The sequence below is a fragment of the Piliocolobus tephrosceles genome, chromosome 17 (genome assembly GCF_002776525.5).
Source record: "Piliocolobus tephrosceles isolate RC106 chromosome 17, ASM277652v3, whole genome shotgun sequence".
In the NCBI taxonomy this organism is placed as follows: Eukaryota; Metazoa; Chordata; class Mammalia; order Primates; family Cercopithecidae; genus Piliocolobus; species Piliocolobus tephrosceles.
Window position 1 is genome coordinate 54,153,698 of NC_045450.1, and position 21,368 is coordinate 54,175,065.

Below are 21,368 nucleotides of genomic sequence, written 5' to 3' on the forward strand. Positions count from 1 at the left end.
TGAGGCGAGATTGTGCCATTGCACTCCAGCCTGGGCAACAGGGTGAGTCTCCATGAGGAAATAAAAAAAAAAAGAAAATTTGGAGAAAGCTGTAGTTTGACCAGGTTTGTGTATGTGTGGGTATTCAAACACAAGCAAACCAAAGCCCTAACATTTGTATCCCTTTTGTCTCTGGCCAGAAACTCAATGGTGGGATCCCCAAGGCTGCTTGTGCTGATACCATAATTGAAAAACACATACTATGTATAGCAGATAGCATTTGACTTCATTGAAAGCAAACAGTATCCTTAAAAGTTAAGGCAAGGCCAGGTGCGGTGGCTCACGCCTGGAATCCCAGCACTTTGGGAGGCCAAGGTGGGTGTATCACCCACCTCAGGAGGTCAGGAGTTCGAGACCAGCTTGGCCAACATGGCAAAACCCCCATCTCTACTAAAAATACAAAATTAGCTGGGCATGGTGGCAGACACCTGTAATCCCAGCTACTCAGGAAGCTGAGGTAGGAGAATCGCTTGAACCCAGGAGGTGGAGTTTGCAGTGAGCCGAGATGGTGCCATTGCACTCTAGCTTGGGCAACAGAGCGAAATTCCATCACCCAAAAAAAAAAAAAAAAAAACAAGGCAAATAGGCAATCAGAATGATTAAATTTAGGTTTCATTTTTTTTCCCAATATAAGTGAAAGAGGGAAAACATATTCTCTAAAAACGAAGGACTTGAAAGAGCTAAGAGAGTAAACAGTTTGAAAAACGTGTTAATTAAAGTTCTCTTTCTTGAAATTGAACATTGCTCCCATTGGCATTAGCATTTTTCCTTTAGGGTTCAAAAAACCTTCTTTGGGAAGACATACATTTAATTTAGGTTTTCCAAATGCTTATACTCTGTAACTTATATATACATGTAACTTAAGGGGAAAAATTATTTATTTGTTTACTTTATATTATTTGTGAAACAGGGTCTCACTCTTGCCCAGGCTGGAGTGCAGTAGTACAATCTCAGTTCCCTGCAACCTCTACCTCCTGGGCTGAAGTGATCCTCCCACTTCAGTCTCCTGAGTTGCTGGGACTACAGATGCACACCATCATGCCTGGCTGATTTTTGTATTTTTTGTAGAGATGAGGTTTTTACCAAGTTGCCCAGGCTCAAGTGATCTGCCCACTTGGGGCTCCCGAAGTGTCAAGATTACAGGTGTGAGCCACCATACCCAGCCAGGAAAACATTTATTTTCAAAAATCAGTTTATCTTTTTTTTTTTTTAGATAGTCTCGCTCTGTTTCCAGGCTGGAGTGCAGTGGCGCGATCTCAGCTCACTGCAGCCTCCGCCTCCCCAGTTCAAGCGATTCTCCTGCCTCAGCCTTCTGAGTAGCTGGGACTACAGGCGCGTGCCACCATGCCCAGCTAATTTTTGTAGAGATGGGGTTTCACCATGTTGGCCAGGATGGTCTCAATCTCCTGATCTCGTGATCCGCCTGACTTGGCCTCCCCAAGTGTTGGGATTACAGGTGTGAGCCACCGCGCCTGGATTAAAATGAGTTTATCATTTTAACCCTTTGGGAAGACAGTTCTATATGATATAGTGTCTGTAATAGTCTTGGGGACAAATACCTAGTAGTGAACATAAACTAGAATTTTTGGGGGGATATCTGTGATCCAAAAATGTATGATTCTAAGAGAACCTCTTTAGAGCTGATACTCTCCTTCCAGACATTGGAGAGTTAACCATAGACTAATATAGAGTCTTGGAAAACTAAGTTTCACTGATAAGAAATGCATAATTATTTCTACAATATTTTGCTTGAATTCTCAGAGTTAGGTTTTGTCTTTTGTTGCTTTCAGCACATGGTAGAACACTAGTCCCTTCACTGGCTAAAATTAATTTCCCACTTTTGGGATCTAGCTCGTGGCCTTGGCTAGGAGAAGAGAGTCCCAGTGATAGATGTTATATCACAGAACCAAACCACTCAGGCTGCTTTCAGATTATAGATGGAAGATTCTCATGTCCAGATTACCTTCAGAAGTGATTCTCATGTCCAGATTACCTTCAGAAGTCCTTAAGGAAAGCATGTGGAAAGGGCTCTGAAGGCAACACTTTCAGAGATAAGTGATTCGTCAATTTGAATTCTCCTTGAAGCTGTCAGTGGTGCTGAGCTGAAGGATCAGTGTTAAAATACAGTGTTGTTAAACAGTCCTTGCTCAGAGGTCTCCTGAGGAGGGAAAAGTTTTGATCATGACAGGGCTTTTCTTGAATATAGTCTTTGACTTTTTGGCCTTGGATCCTTGACAGTATGGATAAATAGTAGTTGTTTTCCTGAAGTTTAAAACATTTTTGGAGATAACTGAGCATTATACAAGTAAATTCAATGCAACCTTCTAAGCTGAAACATAAATTTCTAAAATACAATGGGCCGGGCACGGTGGCTCATGCTTGTAATCCCAGCACTTTGGGAGGCTGAGGTGGGTGGATCACCTGAGGTCAGGAGTTCGAGACTAGTATGGCCAACATGGTGAAACCCTGGCTCTACTAAAAATACAAAAAATTAGCTGGGCATGGTGGCGGGCGCCTGTAATCTCAGGTAGTCAGGAGGCTGAGGCAGGAGAATTGCTTGAACCCGGGAGGTGGAGGTTGCAGTGAACCAAGATCGTGCCATTGCACTCCAGCCTGGGTGACAGAACAAGACTCTGTCTAAAAACATAATAATAATAATAATAAATAAAATACAATGGAGAACTCTTGGAATATAGTTTAAGTGTTTTCTTAAGCTGCTAAGTTCTGGGTTAATAAAAATTTTTAAAAAATACAACACAGTGAGGCCGGGCACTTTGGCTCACGCCTGTAATCCTAGCACTCTGGGAGGCCGAGGCAGGCAGATTGCCTGAGCCTAGGAGTTCGAGGCCAGCCTGGGCAATACAGTGAAACCCCATCTCTTCTAAAATACAAAAAATTAGCTGGGCGTGGCAGCATGCACCTGTAGTCCCAGCTACTCGGGAGGCTGAGGCAGGAGAATTGCTTGAACCCAGGAGGCAGACATTGCAGTAAGCCGAGAGTCGCACCACTGCACTCCAACCTGGGCAACAGAGTGATACTCCGTCTCAAAAAAACAAAACAAAACAAAACAAAAAACACACACAGTGGGTCTGGCGCTATGGCTCACTCCAGTAATCCCAGCACTTCGTGAGGCTGAGGCAGGCAGATCACCTGAAATCAGGAGTTTGAGACCAGCCTGATCAACATGGAGAAACTTTGTTTCTACTAAAAATACAAAATTAGCTGGGTGTGGTAGCATATGCCTATAATCCCAGCTACTCAGTAGGCTAAAGCAGGAGAATCGCTTGAACCCGGGAGGCTGAGACTGCAGTAAGCCGAGATCGCACCATTGCACTCCAGCCTGGGCAACAAGAGCGAAACTCCGTCTCAAAAAGAAAAAAAAAAAAATACGACATAGTGAATCATGATCTGCGTTTTAAAAAAATACAATAGATGGGCCGGGCAAGGTGTCCCATACCTGTAATCCCAGCATTTTGGGAGGCCAAGGCGGGTGGATCATGAGATCAGGAGATCAAGACCATCCTGGCCAACATGGTGAAACCCGTCTCTACTAAAAATACAAAAATTAGCTGGGTGTGGTGGCGCACACCTGTAGTCCCAACTACTCAGGAGACTGAGGCAGGAGGTAAAGGTTGCAGTGAGGCGCTATTGTGCCACTGTACTCCAGCCTGGCGACAGAGCGAGACTGTCTCAAAAAAAAAAAAAAAAAAAAGATAGACATTAACAGATTACATTGCACAAAATAGGAGAGTTGTGTTATTTGGAAAATATTTTATTCAACTATCTATGTATGCGTATATTGGGTTGCAATGTAAACTGTATTTCTTATTGTAAGTCTTGATCAAAAACTTTGATGTTTACATTATACAGACTTATTTGGTAGTAGGAGTTTCTGTCCTATGTTTAGAAGATATTACACATCAGACATTCTGAAACTTATAATTTGGAACATATTACTATATATTTAATTAGAATTGACAATATTGGCCAGATGTGTGGCTCATGCCTGTAATCCCAGTTCTTGGGAAGCTGAGTGAGACCCTATCTCAATAAAAGAAAAAACAGAATTGGCAATGTTCAGTTATTATGGAATGGGGAAAAACTGTGTTGTATCACTAGATAATGTTTATAGCTCTAATACACACACCACTTCACACCTCCCAGTGGAGAGTCCCTACCAGTGTAAACTTGGTGAGATGTTTCCTGTATGTCAAGTCCATCAGGTTGGGAAAACAACATGGAGACCCATTGTGTTAGGCCATCACTGAAGGAACTTTTACAAAGACATATCATTATAGTTAGCCCTGATTTCTGAATTTTTCCATTGTAACAGGCAAAACTAGATGGTGGAAGACAGCAATGGAGACCTGTCCTCATGGCTGTGACTGAGAAGGATTTGCTGCTCTATGACTGTATGCCATGGACAAGAGATGCCTGGGCATCACCATGCCACAGCTACCCACTTGTTGCCACAAGGTAAGTAAGACTAAAGATAAGGAAGTAAAATATTTATCCTACTCTAAATCTACAAAGGAATTTTAAAGTGAATTCTGTTATCTTAGGTACCTAAAAGAGCAAATGCTCTTTTAGCGGATGCAGACAAAAATTTTTTCTTTTACAACCTTATTGATCATTTTGCAGCTGCTAGCTCAGAATAAATTGTTTTTTTCATGAGCATTTTTTGTGTGTACCTTTTAAGTTGTCAAAGAAACTTCCTAACTGTTCCCTTTTAAGATTTGCTTAGTCATGAAGATTATAGGGTTTTTTTTTTTCTTTATTTTATTGACTGTGACTAGAAAACCACTGAAAATTGTGGCAGCCTTTGGACTGAGTGATGAAATCATTTAAACCAGAATGTGGTACTGTGGATAAACCACACAACTCAGCCAAAATATTCTTCAACTTCTCTTTCTAATGTAAGAACACATCATTTTGATTCTATGAAATAAACATTGATTTGACCTGAAGCCACAGGGTATTTCTAGCATTCCAGATATGGAGGACTGAAAGGGAAAAGAATAGAGAAATTTAGACTTGGGAGCCAAGATGTCTTAAGGGATCATAACTGTGAAACTAGAAAACATACCCAAATTCAAATTTTTTTGGACTTATAAAAGAATCAGGTGTTGATATAACTCAAAAACTACACGTTAAAGAAGAGTGTCATGGGAAAGTATTTGGTAGTCAAAAGAGTTAAATGATGAAGCTATCTAGAATATCCCAGTGGGAATAGTGGGGTTTTCCTGCTTTGAGGAGACAAAGATTCATGTAAGGCAGAGTATTCTTTGCATTACAGGAAAAGTTTCACTTTAAAAGATTTCCTTAACTTACCACATATATTATTCTTCCCTTACATATATTATTCTTTTTATAAAAAATATCATTTTCACATAGGCTTCCAGTAGTATCTCCGTAATTTAGAGCTGGAGCTCCTAGATCACAGAATGAAATAAAGGATTTGCTGAGCCTCAGTATTAGGGAGGTATGCCCTCATTAATTCCTTCAGGACAGAATAGTCCTGCAGAAAGACTGAATTTAATTATCAGTTTCTCTTTTAAAAAAAAATGAAAAATACAGTATTGTTTATTGTAAATTTCTTAATATTTGGTTTTTTTAATCCCCACTAAATTATAACCTCCTTGAAGTCAAGAACTCTTAGTCATCTCAGCACTTCCCACAATGCTTTGCATGTAGTAGGCTATCAATAAATCTTATTTGAATTAAATTCTTTACTTAAGTTATAGTTTCTCTGTCATGATTACATTAGGAACTTGATGGTAATCCTGTAAAAATATGTGACTGTGTCTTAGTAATTATAATTAGAGCAAATAAATTTATATTTTCCCAAGATTTAGAGTTTAGGAATATGGCTGTGGAGATCTCTTAAGTTTAAATTTTGTAGAATCAGCTTACACTTTGGTTCTGATCATAGAATGCAAGGAGGGTAGCTTTATTCTTTTTTAAAATGTGTGCACCTGGAAGCATGAAGCAGAAATTTATCACATTCCATAGATGAGCTTTTGTTTAATACTGGAAATTATAATGCCATAAGCAAATAATTTCTTGGCTATCAAGTAGACTAGGCGTGGACCACCAAAGCACTTTGGTACTAAAGAATGAGATGGGGTGGTGTGTGTACTATCACTGGTATTAATTTGCAAGTAGGAAAAAGATATAGACAAGATTTAAGAGCTAAAATTATAAAACTCGTAGAATAAAATATAGTAAATCTTCATGACTTTGGGTTAGGCAGAGTCTTCTCAGATATGATACCAAAAGCACAGTTAACAAGAGAAAAAATAATATAGATAAATTGGACTTTAAGAAACTTAAAAGCTCTTATGCTTCAAATGTCACCATCAAGAAAGTGAAAAAATAACTCACAGAATGGGAGAAAATATTTCAAAATCATATATCTGACGAGACTTGTATCTAGAATATATAAAGAATTCTTGTCCAGGCATGGTGGCTCACATCTGTAATCCTAGCACTTTGGGAGACCGAGGCAGGCCTATCACCTGAGGTCAGGAGTTCAAGACCAGCCTGACCAACATGGTGAAACCCCATCTCTACTAAAAATATAAAAATTAGCCAGTGTGGTGTTGCGTACCTGTAATCCCAGCTACTCAGGAGGCTGAGGCAGGAGGATCGCCTGGATATGGGAGGCAGAGGTTGCTGTGAGCTGAGATTGCACCACTGCACTCCAGCTTAGGTGACAGAGTGAGACTCTGTCTCAAGAAAAAAAAAAGAATTATTCCAAGTCAGTAATGAAAAGATAAATTACGCAATTAAGAAACAGGAGTGGGCGCAGTGTCTTATGCCTGTAGTCTCAGCACCTTGGGAGGCCAAGGTGGGTGGATCACCTGAGGTCAGGAGTTAAAAGACCAGCCTGACCAACATGGTGAAACCCCGTCCCTACTAAAAATACAAAAATTAGCCAGGCATGGTGGTGTGGACTGTAATTCCAGCTACTTGGGAGGCTGAGGCAGGAGAATTGCTTGAACCCAGAGGTGGAGGTTGCAGTGAACTGAAATCTCACCACTGCACTCCAGCCTGGGTGACTGAGCAAGACTCCCTCTCAAAAAAAAAAAAAAAAAAAAAAAGAAAAAAGAAAAAAGAAATGGGAAAGTGATATGAATAGATATTTGTCCAAAGAAGATATACAAATGACCAGTAAGAACATGAAAAGATGTTCAGCATCCTTAACCATCAGGGAAATGCAAATCAAAACCACAGTGAGACATCATTTCCCACCCACTGGGATGGCTATAATTAAAAAGACAAAATAAAAAGTGTGAACAACGATGTGGAGAAAATGGAATCTTCATACATTGCTGGTGAGAATGTAAAATGTATACTTGCTGTGCAAGGCAGTCTGGCAGTTTCTTAAAAGCTAAACGTAGAGTTACCCTGTGACCCATAATTCCATTCCTAAGTTATGCCCAAGGGTAATGAAAACTTATGTCCACATCAAAACTTACATATGACCATTCATAACAGCATTATTCACAATAGCCTAAGAGTGGAAACAACCTAAGTGTCCATCAACTGATGAATGGATAAATAAAATGTGACATATCCACACAGTGGAATACTATTCTTCAGTTAAAAACAATAATGTTCTGATACACACTACAATGTAAATGAATCTTGAAAACATTATGCTAAGTGAAAGAAGCCAGACACAAACAACCACATACTGTATTGTTGCATTTATATGAAAAGTTCAGGATAGGCAAACCCAGGATAGACAGAAGGTAGATTAGCAGTTGACAGGGGGAGGTAGCTAATGGGTACAGGACTTCTTTTTGAGATGATGACAATTTGCTAACATTGAATGTGGTGATGGTTCCTAAATTCTGAATATACGAAAGACCATTGTACTTCAAGGGATAAATTGTATGGTGTGTGAATTATATTTTAATAATTCAGTTATTTCAATAAAATAATTAAACCCAACAAGATTGGAAAGAGAGACTGTTTCATAATAAACTGAATGTTATACTAACTGGTAGCATGCTACTGAACCTTTCCGTGACACATATTTTTCATTTGTTAAGTGTGCCCTAATGAGGTAGGGTGGGTGTGAGTATTAAATGAGTTAATACTAATAAACTGCCTATAATGGTGCCTGACACTTTGTAACTGCTCAATGTTAGCTGCTTTAATTATAATATTTATTATTAAATGAAAATTATGCCCAAGAAGAATTCTTTGTAAAAAGCATAATAATTAGGCCAGGTGCGGTGGCTCATGCCTGTAATCCCAGCACTTTGGGAGGCTGAGGCAGGCAGATCATGAGGTCAGGAGTTTGAAACCAGCCTGACCAACGTGGAGAAACCTTGTCTCTACTAAAAATACAAAAATTAGCCCAGCGTGGTGGCACACGCCTGTAATCCCAGCTACTTGGGAAGCTAAGGCAGAAGAATCACTTGAACCCTGGAGGCGGAGGTTGCATTGAGCTGAGGTCATGCCACTGCACTCCAGCCTGGGCAACAGAGCGAGACTCCATCTCAAAAAAAAAAAAAAGTATAATAATTAGTTTAATTTGGTCATTGTTAAAAGAGGAGCTCTGGCCAGGTGCGGTGGCTCACGCCTGTAATCCCAACACTTTGGGAGGACAAGGCGGGCGGATCACGAGGTCAGGAGATCGAGACCATCCTGGCTAACACAGTGAAACCCCGTCTCTACTAAAAATACAAAAAATTAGCTGGGTGTGGTGGCGGGCGCCTGTAGTCCCAGCTACTAGGGAGGCTGAGGCAGGAGAATGGCATGAACCGGGGAGGCAGAGCTTGCAGTGAGCCGAGATCGCGCCACTGCACTCCCACCTGGGCGACAGAGTGAGACTCCGTCTCAAAAAAAAAAAAAAAAGAAAGGAAAAAAGAGGAGCTCTTAGCTGGGTGCCATGGCACATGCCTGTAATCCCAGCTTCTTGGGAGGCTGGAAGGGTCACTTGAGCCCAGTAGTTCAAGACCAGCCTGGGCAGCATAGTGAGACCTCTCATCTCAAAAAAATTAAAAGAAAGGAAAAGGAGCAGTTTTTTGATCTGCCACCAATTTTTACAGATAGTCAAAGTTTCATATTAAAGGTGAGGAATTCAAACATGCTCATTCATGCAAATTGAACTCACCATTAATTAAATGGGTGGGTCTTATAGAGCTTCCTAGACTGTCTGCCTTCCTTTCTCCGTTCCTTTCCTTTTTCTTCCCCTTCCCCTTCCCTGCCTTCCCTTTCCTTTTCCTTTCTTTTCTCCTCTCTCTTCCTCTCCCTCCTTCCTTCTCTTTTTTTCTTTCTGACAAACTCTCACTCTGTTGTCCAGTCTAGAGTTTGCAGTGGCAGGATCATAGCTCACTGTAATCTCAAACTCCTGGGCTCAAGCTATCCTCCCACCTCAGCTTCCCGAGTAGCTAGGACTATAGGCATAAGCCACTGTGCCAGGCCAATTTTTTTAGCCTGTGTTGCTCTGTTGCCCAGTCTGGTCTCAAACTCCTGGGCTCAAACAATTCTCATGCCTCTGCCTCCCAAAGTTCTGGGATTACAGGTGTGAGCCACCATACCAGTTCATGTTGTTTCTTAATAAGTTTAATTAATTCATGTTGTTTCTTAGTAAGTTTAATTAATGTAACAACAGGGCTTCTTTACTCCTTGTTCAGGAAGTACTGGTGGATTAGAATAAACAATGACAGATGAAAGGTTTAGTTTTTCCATGTGGCCATATTGGCAAGGTAGAATTGGTTGAAGTCACTGCACAATAGAATTAAGTGGGGCTTAATCATCCTCTGCCAACCAGAGAGGGGTAAAGGGTAACCCTGAGAGAGACCAGAAGATGAAACCAGACCAGGAGTTATCCTGCAGAGGGAGGCAAGGCCAGAAAGTGTTTTTAATGTAGGGGAAAGAGAACGTTTGAGATTTAAACGAATAATGAGAAAGGGCTGAATGTTTAATTTCCCTAATTCTATTGTTAATACTTTGGACCATGTTCTTATGAGTGTATGAGACAGAATAAAAAAGGATTACATAAACACATAGGTAAGGAAAAGAAATTAAGGATCTTTATTATGTTAAACAAAGTAGATAACCCTGAAAAATTAAGAGTTGATTGTAGTTCAAAATCAAATAACATCCTTAGAGTAATGTAAATTAACCATGAGCTGCCATTTATATTGGATTGCACATTTACAGATTCTTCGAAACCAAAGCTCTGTATGTGCATGGATTTTAATAGCTGATAGTTCAGGCCAATGAGGAATAAGTGAAGGCATGAAAGTGATAAATTAAGAGGATTTTTATTTTACACATTTCTTGAGATTAAAGCCAGATACACGACACAGGTAGAAAGACACTGGTTTTAGAGGAGCTCTGGATTTTTCAGGATGTGGATTTTGTTGTCGTTTCCTATAAGCTTTCCTTGGAAGAGAAGAAAGATCTCAAAAAAAAAAAAAAAAGTGTGGTGACTTTAGAATGTGGAATATTGAGTAGTGCTGTGCTTATGGGACTTGTGGGGCAAAAGCTGCCAAAATGCCTTTGCATGAACTCATCTGGCCTCTCCACAAAAGGGGGGCCTTTTAGCAGTGTTCGCAACCAACCGCTGCTCAGCAAGAGTCCAGCATCTGGTTTGAATTAGATTCCCTTTGCCAAATATTTCATAATGAAATCTGTAGGAAAAAATTATCTTAGACCTTATATTTTTTAATGTCTGTTTTGGGATTAGCATTCAAACTGAATATGATAAAGTATCTATTGCTTTCCCCAACACTTTGTCTTACTTGGATCATATGTAGAGTAATTTTGAAATTTATTTAACTCTTTCTAAGGTAGCTAATGTTTAATTGGCATGTTGGTTTTTTTGGAATCAGCTCAGTAAAGCAGTTCTCAAAGTATACTTCATGGACCTCTGCAAGATTCCCTTTACAGGGGCCTTGTGAGTTCAAAGCTATTTTCATAGTAATACTAAAATGTCATTTGCTTTTTTTTCATGTTGTTGGCGTTTGCACTGAGGGTGGGTAAAATTGCTGGCACCTTAGCATGAATCAAGGCAGTTGGCACCCAACTGTATTGGGAATCATTGTATCTGTCCCCACGTGGACTTGCAAAGGGAAAAAAATGCCAGTTTAACTTCAAAATGTCTCTACTGAAATAGTAAAAAATATTAATTTTATTTAATCTTGACCTTTGAGTATTCATCTTTGTAACATTCTGTGTGATGAAATGGGAAGTACTCATGGAGCACTTCTGCTACGTGCTGAAAAGTGACTGTTGTCTCAAGGAAAAGCACATGTGTGATTGAATTCTCAGATGAACTCCATGCTTTTTCATGGAAACATCATTTTTTCTTGAAAGAATGACCGACTGACAAACACATTTAGTCAGACTTGGGTATTTGTCAGATCACCAAAATGAGTCTGTAACTTAAGGAAAACAGTATTAGTATAGTATTAGTTGCCAATGATAAAATTGTAGCTTTCAAGCAGAAATTAGAATGCTGGAAAACTCATATCTGCTACTGTGAGCTTGCAGTGGTAATATCAAATGAGATTTTTTTCATCTTTTATAATGAACCATTTTTAACATGGAAAATCTATGTAACTCAGTGAACAAATATTTTTCCAAATGAATGATAAATGATGTTGCAAAATTATGCACGCATAAAAAAGATCCATTGAAATTTCTAGGAAAACCAGTTGATTTTTAATGTAAACATGATACAGAAACTATTGATAAGGTTTCAGATTCCACATTGCAATTAATCTTTATGAAACCACTTGCTGAGTTTTGGTTCTGTGGACAGAAGGCTATCCACATCATCTGAATGGGCTATTAAAATACTCTTCCCTTTTCCAACTACATATCTAAGTGAGGCTATAACTGCATACTACAATAGAATGCTGAAGCAGATGTTAAAATTTAGCTATTTTTAAGCTAGATAGTAAAGAGATTTTATTTATTTCTCTTTGATGTACATTCCTCACAAATTTTTAAAAATCCTTTATAGAAAATATTGTCAGGTGAGTGAATCCTTATAAATGAGGTAGTATTTTGTTCTGTTACACAGATCTACTTAATACTTCTTTAAAATAGGGAAAATATAAAAAGTGAGGCCAGAAGTGGTGGCTCATGCCTGTAATCCCTGTACTTTGGGAGGCTGAGGCAGGTGGATCGCTTGAGCCCAGGAGTTCAAGATCAGCCTAGGCTACATAATGAGACCTTGTCTCTACACAAAATACAAAAATGAGCCAGGCACGGCGGCACACGCCTATTGTCCCAACTACTTGGGAGCTGAGGTGGGAGGATCGCTTGAGCCCAGGAGTTCAAGATCAGCCATGGCAACATAATGAGACCACATCTCTACACAAAATATAAAAATAAGCTGCATGTGGTGGCACATGCCTATAGTCCCAGCTACTCAGGAAGCTGAGATGGGAGGATTGTTTGAGCCGGGTAGGTGGAGGTTGCAGTGAGCCAACACCATGCCACTGTACTCCAGCCTGGGGGACAGAGTGAGACCCTGTCTCAGAATGAAAATTTTAAAAAAGAAAATATAAAAAGTGAATAGATTAAACTATGAAGCAAAATACTGAATAGTTTCATGACCTTAAGGAAAATTATTTTTTTTATGGTTTTCCTATATGTATACTTCACCATTTTTTGTAGGGGTTTTTTTTTGTTTTGTTTTGGTTTGGGTTTTGGTTTTTTTTTGTTTTTGTTTTTTTGAGATGGAGTCTTGCTGTGTTGCCCAGGCTGGAGGGCAGTGGTGCAATCTCTACTCACTGCAACCTCCGCCTCCTGGGTTCAAGTGATTCTCCTGCCTCAGCCTCCCGAGTAGCCGGGATTACGGGCACACACCACCATGCCCAGCTAATTTTTGTATTTTTAGTGGAGACAGGGTTTCATCATGTTGGCCAGGCTGGTCTTGAACTCCTGACTTTGTGATCTGCTTGCCTCGGCCTCCCAAAGTACTGGGATTACAGGCGTGAGCCACCACACCCAGCCAATATTCCAAGCTGTTGTATTTCCTTCTCTAGAGTCATTTTCCAAGAAGCCTCACCATCTTTTTGAGGGAGGGGGTGATTTCAATCTGGGCACTAGGACACTCGTTGCTGTTGGGTTGGTTATTGTTTATTGATGGACGGAGGTGGGAAATGTGTGTGTGTGTGTGTGTGTGTGTGTGTGTGTTTGGGAAAAACTCATAACGTGGATGGCAGAGCCTTTAGCAGATAAATTTTTATTTAAGTGTACAGTAGATTGGTGTTTACTATATGCACGTTGTTGTGTAGCAGATCTCTAGAACTTTATCTTGCAAAACAGAAACTTTATTGAACAACAATTCTCCATTTCCATCTCTCCCTCAACCCCTGATAACCACATCCTTCTGTTATGAGTATTACCTTGGATACCTCATATAAGTAGACTTCATGTAGTATTTGTCTTTTTGTGACTGGCTAAATGTGGTAGGTTATGACAGTATTTCCTTTTTTAGACTGAATAATATGTTCCATTGTATATTTACAACAAATTGTCTTTATCCTTTCTTTTGTCAGTGGACATTTAAGTTGCTTCCATCTCTTGGCTATTGTGGATAATGCTGTAGTGAACATAGATGTACAGGTATCTTCAGGATCTTGTTTTGAGATCTTTTGTATATATACCAAGAAGTGGGTCCTTTGCCTTTTTTTTTTTTTTTGAGATGGAGTCTCGCTCTGTCGCCCAGGCTGGAGTGCAGTGGCACGATCTCGGCTCACTGCACACTCCGCTTCCTGGGTTCACGCCATTTTCCTGCCTCAGCCTCCAGAGTAGCTGGGACTACATTATCTGCCACCATACCCAGCTAATTTTTTGTATTTTTTTAGTAGAGATGGGGATTCATCATGTTGGCCAGGATGGGCTCGATCTCCTGACCTATGATCCGCCCACCTCGGCCTCCCAAAGTGCTGGGATTACAGGCCTGAGCCACTGCACCCAGCCGTCCTTTGCCCATTTTTTAACTGGGTTGTTACTTATCGTTCAGTTTCAAGAGTTCTTTATATATTTTGGATACCAGTCCTCTATCAGATATGTGTTTTGCAAAAATTTTTTTGTCTGCGGCTTGTCTTTTCATTCTCTTAACAGTATTTTTTGCAGATCAGAAGTTTTTAATTTTAATGAAGTCCAATGTACCAAATTTTTTTCTTCAGGGATTGTGCTTTTGAAGTTACATCCTTTTAGATCATCTAGTGTTTCTCCTACGTGATAGAAATTTTTTTTTTTTTTTTTTTTGAGATGAAGTTTCGCTCTTGTCGCCCAGGCTGGAGTACAGTGGTGCAATCTCGGCTCACTGCAACCTCCGCCTCCCCATTTCAAGCGATTCTCCTGCCTCAGCCTCCTGAGTAGCTGGGATTATAGGCGCCCACCACCACACCCGGCTAATTTTTGTAGAAATTTTAGTATTGTGTTTTACACTTAGGTCAAAGATCCATTTTGAGTTAATTTTTGTGAAAAGTATGTAAGGTCCGCTGGTTTGTTTTTTTTGTTTTGTTTTTTTTTTTTTGCATATGAATGTCTACTTATTTCTAGCAGCATTCGTTGAAAAGACAGACCATTCTTGGCTGGGCGCAGTGGCTCACGCCTCTATTCCCAGCACTTTGGGAGGCTGAGGCGGGCAGATCACCTGAGGTTGAGACCAGCCTGGCCAACATGGTAAAACACTGTCTCTACTAAAAATACAAAAATGAGCTGGGCATCTTGGCGGGAGCCTGTAATTCCAGCTATTCAAGAGACTAAGGCAGGAGAATCATTTGAACCCAGGAGGCAGAGGTTGCAGTGAGCTGAAACTGCGCCATCGCGCTCCAGCCTGGGCGACAAGAGCAAGACTCCATCTTAAGAAAAAAAAAAAAAAGAAAGAAAAGACCATTCTTTCTCCATTGAATCACCTTTCTCTCTTTTTTTTTTTTTTGAGAGGGAGTCTCACTCTGTCACCCAGGCTGGAGTGCAGTGGTGTGATCTCGGCTCACTGCAACCTCCGCCTCCTGGGTTCAGGCGATTTTCCTGCCTCAGCCTCCCGAGTAACTGAGATTACAGGTGCCCACCACCATGCCTGGCTAATTTTTGTATTTTAGTAGAGATGGGGTTTCACCATGTGGGCCAGGCTGGACTTACACTCCTGACCTCAAGTGATCTGCTCGCCTCGGCCTCCCAAAGTGCTGGGATTGGCCAGGCACGGTGACTCATGCCTGTAATTCCAGCACTCAGGGAGGCCCAGGCAGGCAGATCACCTGAGGTCAGGAGGTCAAGACCAGCCTGGCTAACATGGTGAAACCTCGTCTCTACTAAAAATACAAAAAAAAAAAGTGCTGGGATTACAGACATGAGCCACCACGCCCAGCCTGAATCACCTTTGTTCTTTGTCAAAGATCAGTTGACTGTATTTGTGTGGGTTTATTTCTGGGCTATCTGTTCTGTTCCATTGATCAATTTGTTTGTTCTTTTGCCAATTTCACACTGTTTTGATTGCTGTAGTTTTATAGTAAGTCAAAGTTGAGTGGTACCAGTATACAGATGTATTTTCAACTTTTGTTCTTCGTTAATATTATGTTGACTATCTGAGTCTTTTGAGTTTCCATACAAACTTTGGAATCAGTTTATCAGTGTCTACAAAATAACTTGCTGGGATTTTAATGGGATGGCATTGAATCTGTAGATCAATCACCTAAAGGAAAATTGACATCTTAATATGGAGTCTTTCTACCCATGAACATAAAATATCTCTTGGTTTATTTAGATCATCTGTGCTTTCTTTCAGGAAAGTTTTGAAGTGGTTCTCATAGAGATTCTATACATATTTTGTTGGATTTATGCTTAAGCATTTCATTTTATGGTAACTGACATAAGTGGTATGTTTTTAATTTCAGATTTCAATTGTTCAAAGCAACTGACTTTTGTATATTAATCTTATATCCTGCAACATTGCTATAATTGCTTATTAGTTTTAGGAGTTGCATACAGGGTCTCACTCTGTTGCCAAAGCTGGAGTACAGTGGCATAATCATGGCTCACTGCAGCCTCAACCTCCTGGGTTCAAGCAACCTTCTACCTCAGCCTCCCAAGTAGCTGGGACCACAGGTGCACACCACCATGCTGAGCTTTTTTTTTTTTTTTTTTGTAAAGACAGGGTGTCTCTATGTTGCCCAGGTTGTTCTCAAAATCCTGGGCTCAAGTGATCCTTCTGCCTCAGCCTCTGAAAGTGCTGGGATTACAGGTGTGAGTCACTGCATGCATCCATATGTTTTATTTATTTTGTCTATTTTGGCGGATTTTTAAAATGTGGACAGTTACGTCATTTGCGAACAAAGATAGTTTTATTTATTTTGGAATCTTTTTTCACATAACATTGCTTCATAGGTCAGGGAATTCTACAGTCAAATGCAAAAGCAGCATGAATTTTTAGATAAAACCCAACTTTATGTTCACTGTGCATCTTTACTAGCTGCATCTCCCAAGAAGAGGTATTCACTGCCTTCTGCCATTGGAAGTCCTTTGGTGATTGGACAAGAGACTGTTGTTAAAAAAATACATTTTTAAAGCTCTTTGGCTGAAATGTTTGAAATGCAGTTAGCTGTCCATTTTTTCTTACGGAAGCATATTTTTCCTCTTAAGTTATTACTGTTAATTTACTTATTTCCTAATCAAAATCATATCTTTTTGATACACATAATCTCTTGGGAGCATAGAGGAGCTCATGGAAAATTAGGGCCAAGGTTCATCCAGCCCAGTATCTTGGCCAGGCCCAGTGGCTCACACCTGTAATCCCAGCACTTTGGGAGGCCGAGGCAGGAGGATTATTTGAGCCCAGGAGTTCAAGACTGGTATCTTGTCTGACTGTGACACCAGGAGTCATTTTATGGGGAAACAGAGTGGTCTCTATTTCACAGATTACAATCTTGCTTTGAAATGTCTATATCCAAAAACTGCTGATTGCTTTTATAAGTTTCTGCTTATCAATGAGCACAAATTCCTGACATTTTTGTCTGATAATGTAGTTACTTTTGATTTCTGCTCTGTTTGTGGTCCTAGGTTGGTTCATTCTGGCTCTGGATGTCGATCCCCCTCCCTTGGATCTGACCTTACATTTGCTACCAGGACAGGCTCTCGACAGGGCATTGAGATGCATCTCTTCAGGGTGGAGACACATCGGGATCTGTCATCCTGGACCAGGATACTTGTTCAGGGTTGCCATGCTGCTGCTGAGCTGATCAAGGAAGTCTCTCTAGGTAGAGATGCTGACTTTTTATTTCTAGTAGTAATTAAATGGAACTGTTACACAGTCATGTGCAGCATAATGACATTTCAGTCAGTGATGGATTGCATATATGGCAGCAGTTTCCTCAGATTTTAATACCATATTTTTACTATACCTTTTCTAAGTGTACAAATGTTAAGACACACAAATGCAGCCTGCGCAACATGGTGAAACCCTGTCTTTACTAAAAATAAAAAATAAAAAAAAATAGGCCAGGCGCAGTGGCTCATGCCTGTAATCCCAGCACTTTGGGAGGCCGAGGTGGATGGATTGCCTGAGCTCAGGAGTTTGTGACCAGCCTGGGCAACACAGTGAAACCCCGTCTCTACTAAAACACAAAAAATTAGCTGGGCATGGCAGCATGCGCCTGTAGTCCCAGCTGTTCAGGAGGCTGAGGCAGGAGAATTGCTTGAACTCGGGAGGTGGAGGTTGCAGTGAGCCGAGATCACGCCACTGCACCCCAGCCTGGGCGACAGAGTGAGACTCCATCTCAAGAACAAACAAGCAAGCAAACAAACAGAAACAAACCTGAGGGTGGTGGTGTGCACCTGTAGTCTCAGCTACTTGGGAGACTGAGTGAGTTGAGATCATACCACTATACTCCAGCCTGGGCAACCACAGTGAGACCCTGTCTCAAAAAAAAAAAATAAAAAGATACACAAGTGCTTACCATTGTGTTACAGTTGCCTACAGTATTCAGTACAGTAATATACTATATAAGTGTATAGCCTAAGAGCAATAGGCAATACCATAGAGCCTAGGTGTATAGTGGGGTGTGCCATCTAGGCTTATGTAAGTACACTCTGTGATGTTCATACAATCACGAAATCATCTCATGATGCATTACGCATTTCTCAGAACATATTCTTGTCATTAGGTGATGCATGACTGTACCATAATTTGTTTTAAAGTAAAACTATTATCATTTGTGCCAGACTTAAAAATGTGCTAAAATATGGCAGCTAAAAGTGATAATGATAGAAAGAAACCTGGTTTCTCTATTTTACTAGCAAAGTTTTTTTTAAGCCTGGTATATGACTCAAAGCACATTTATAATACCGTATGTACACCATGGCATTTTTATAGTTCATCTCTTTTTTTTTTTTTTAGAGTGGAGATCTCTGTCACGCAGGCTGGAGTCCAGTGGCATGATCCATCATAGCTCACTGCAGCAGCTTTGAGCTTCTGGGGATCAAGGGATCCTCCAGTTCCAGCCTCTGGAGTAGCTGCCCAGCATTTATTTATTTATTTATTTATTTAAAGAGACAGGGTCTAGCTCTGTCACCCGAGCTGGAGTACAGTGACATGATCGGAGTTCACTGCAGCCTTGAACTTTGCTGTGTTTAAGCGATCCTCCCTCAAGTCTCCCAAGTAGCTGGGACTATAGGTGCCCACCACAGGACCCAGCTAATTAAAAAAAAAAAAAAAAAAATTTTTTTGCTTTGTTGCCCAGGCTGGTCTCAAACTCTCTTGGCCTCAAGAGGTCCTCCTGCCTCAGTTTCCCAAAGTGCTAGGATTCCAGGCGGTGGCACCTGGCCTTTTCAGTTTATTTATTTATTTTTTTGAGATGGAGTCTCACTCTGTCGCCCAGGCTGGAGTGCAGTGGCATGATCTCGGCTTACTGCAACCTCCGCCTCCCAGGTACAAGCTATTCTCAGGCCTCAGCCTTCCGAGTAGCTGGGATTATAGGCACCTGCCATCATGCCCAGCTAAGTTTTGTATTTTTAGTAGAGACAGGGTTTCACCATATTGGCCAGGCTGGTCTTGAACTTCTGACCTCAGGTAATCTGCCCACCTTGGCCTCCCAAAGTGCTGGGATTACAGGCGTGAGCCACCACGCCCAGCCTTCAGTTTATTTATTTTTTTTTAGAGATGAGGTCTTACTGTGTTGTCCTGGCTGGTCTCAACTCCTGGCCTCAAGCTATTCTCTGGTCTTAGCCTCCTGAGTAACTGGGATTATAGGCACAAGCCACTGTGCCAGGCCAGTTCTCATTTAATCTGCATTTAATAGTGTAAGGACTAGCCAGGCAAGGTGGCTCACACCTGTAATCCCAGCCACTTGGGAGGCTGAGGCAGGAGGATTGCTTGAGGCCAGGAGTTTTAAGACCAGCCTGAGCAATATATTGAGGACCCCATCTCTATAATGAAAAATTAAACTGGGTGCAGTGGCTCACGCCTGTAATCCCAGCACTTTGGAAGGCTGAGGCTGGCGCATTGTTTGAGCCCAGGAGTTTGAGACCAGCCTGGGTAACATGGTGAAACCTCATATCTACTAAAAATACAAAAATTTAGCCAGGAGTGGTGACACACATCTGTAGTCCCAGCTACTCAGGAGGCTGAGGTAGGAGGATCACCTGAGCCCAAGAAGTCAAGGGAGCAGTGAGTTGTGATAGCACCATGGCACTCCAGCCTGGGTGATGGGAGCCAGAACCTGTCTGAAAATAAATTAATGGATTTAATTATATGAAAAAAAAATAGACACAGTGGCACACACTGTAGTCTCAGCTGCTCGGGTGGCTAAGGTGGGAAGATTGCTTGAGCCCATTTCAGGGCTGTATTGCACAATGATCAAGCCTGTGAATACCCACTGTACTCCAGTTGGGCAGCATAGTGAGACCTTGTCTCTTAAAAGAAAATGTAAGGACTCACTTACCAAGTACTAGATACATGGACTCTCCAGTTAAGAAGATTGAAATCTAAGTTGTGGATGGGCGCCCTTAAAATATGAGTATCTAGCAAGCTTATGGTTGTGGAAAAATAAAGGATTTGAAATAGGAGTTCCTCTACAAAAGTTTGAAAATGTGTGCCCAACACTTACTCAAATAAGTATCTAAAGGAAATAAGGTTGGTAGTTTCTTTCCATTGTGGAAGCGCCCTCTTGTGGTTAGTTGTGATGAATTTGGAGTATTGTTATATATATATTTATATATATGTATACATATAGATATTTGCAAATGTTTTTCTTTTCTTTTTTTTAATTGTTTTTGGCTTTTGACAAAATAAAAACCTTCATTTAAAAATACAGGCTAGGGCCGGGTGCGGTGGCCCACGCCTGTAATCCCAGCACTTTGGGAGGCCAAGGCGGGCAGATCACTTGAGGTCAGGAGTTCCAAACCAGCCTGTCCAACATCGTGAAACCCCATATCTACTAAAAATACAAAAGTTAGCCAGAAGTGGTGGCAGGCACCTATAATCCTAGCTACTTGGGAGGCTGAGGCATGAGAGTTGCTTGACCCTGGGAGGTGGAAGTTGCAACAAGCCAAGATCGCACCACTGCACTCCAAGCTGGGAGACAGAGCGAGACTGTTTCCAAAAGTAGAAACGCTGGAAACGGTGGCTTATGCCTGTAGTCCCAGGACTTTGGGAGACCGAGGCAGGCAGATCACTTGAGGCCAGGAGATCGAGACCAGCCTGGCCATCATAGTGAAACCCCGTCTCTACTAAAAAATACAAAAATTAGCTGGGCATAGTGGCACATGCCTGAAGTTTCAGCTACTTGGGAGGCTGAGGCATGAGAATTGCTTGAACCTGGGAGGTGGAGTCTGCAGTGAGCTATGATCACACCACTGCACTCCAGCCTGGGCAACAGTGGGAAACTCTGTCTCAAAAAAAAGAAAAAAAATCTGTATTGGGCCAAGCATGATAGTTCACGCTTGTAATTCCAGCACTTTGGGAGGCTGAGGTGGGTGGATCACTTGAGCCCAGGAGTTCAAGACCAGCCTGAGCAACATGGTGAAACCTCATCTCTATTGAAAAAAAAGGCTGGGCGTGGTGGCTCAAGCCTGTAATCCCAGCACTTTGGGAGGCCGAGACGGGCGGATCATGAAATCAGGAGATAGAGACCATCCTGGCTAACCCGGTGAAACCCCGTCTCTACTAAAAAATACAAAAAACTAGCCGGGCGAGGTGGCGGGCGCCTGTAGTCCCAGCTACTCGGGAGGCTGAGGCAGAAGAATGGCGTGAACCCGGGAAGCGGAGCTTGCAGTGAGCTGAGATCCGGCCACTGCACTCCAGCCTGGGCGACAGAGCGAGACTCCGTCTCAAAAAAAAAAAAAAA

The 21,368-nt window shown here is 41.3% G+C and overlaps 1 protein-coding gene across 1 annotated transcript in view; it reads left to right on the plus strand.

Moving 5' to 3' along the window:
* The window catches only part of SNTB2 (syntrophin beta 2), a 116,120-nt gene that overhangs the window by 81,383 nt on the left and 13,369 nt on the right, over window positions 1–21,368 (plus strand). The window contains exons 4-5 of the mRNA XM_023210285.3: window positions 4,373–4,515; window positions 17,086–17,282. Coding sequence (XP_023066053.1) covers window positions 4,373–4,515; window positions 17,086–17,282 — 340 coding nt within the window. The remainder of the gene's footprint in view (window positions 1–4,372; window positions 4,516–17,085; window positions 17,283–21,368) is intronic.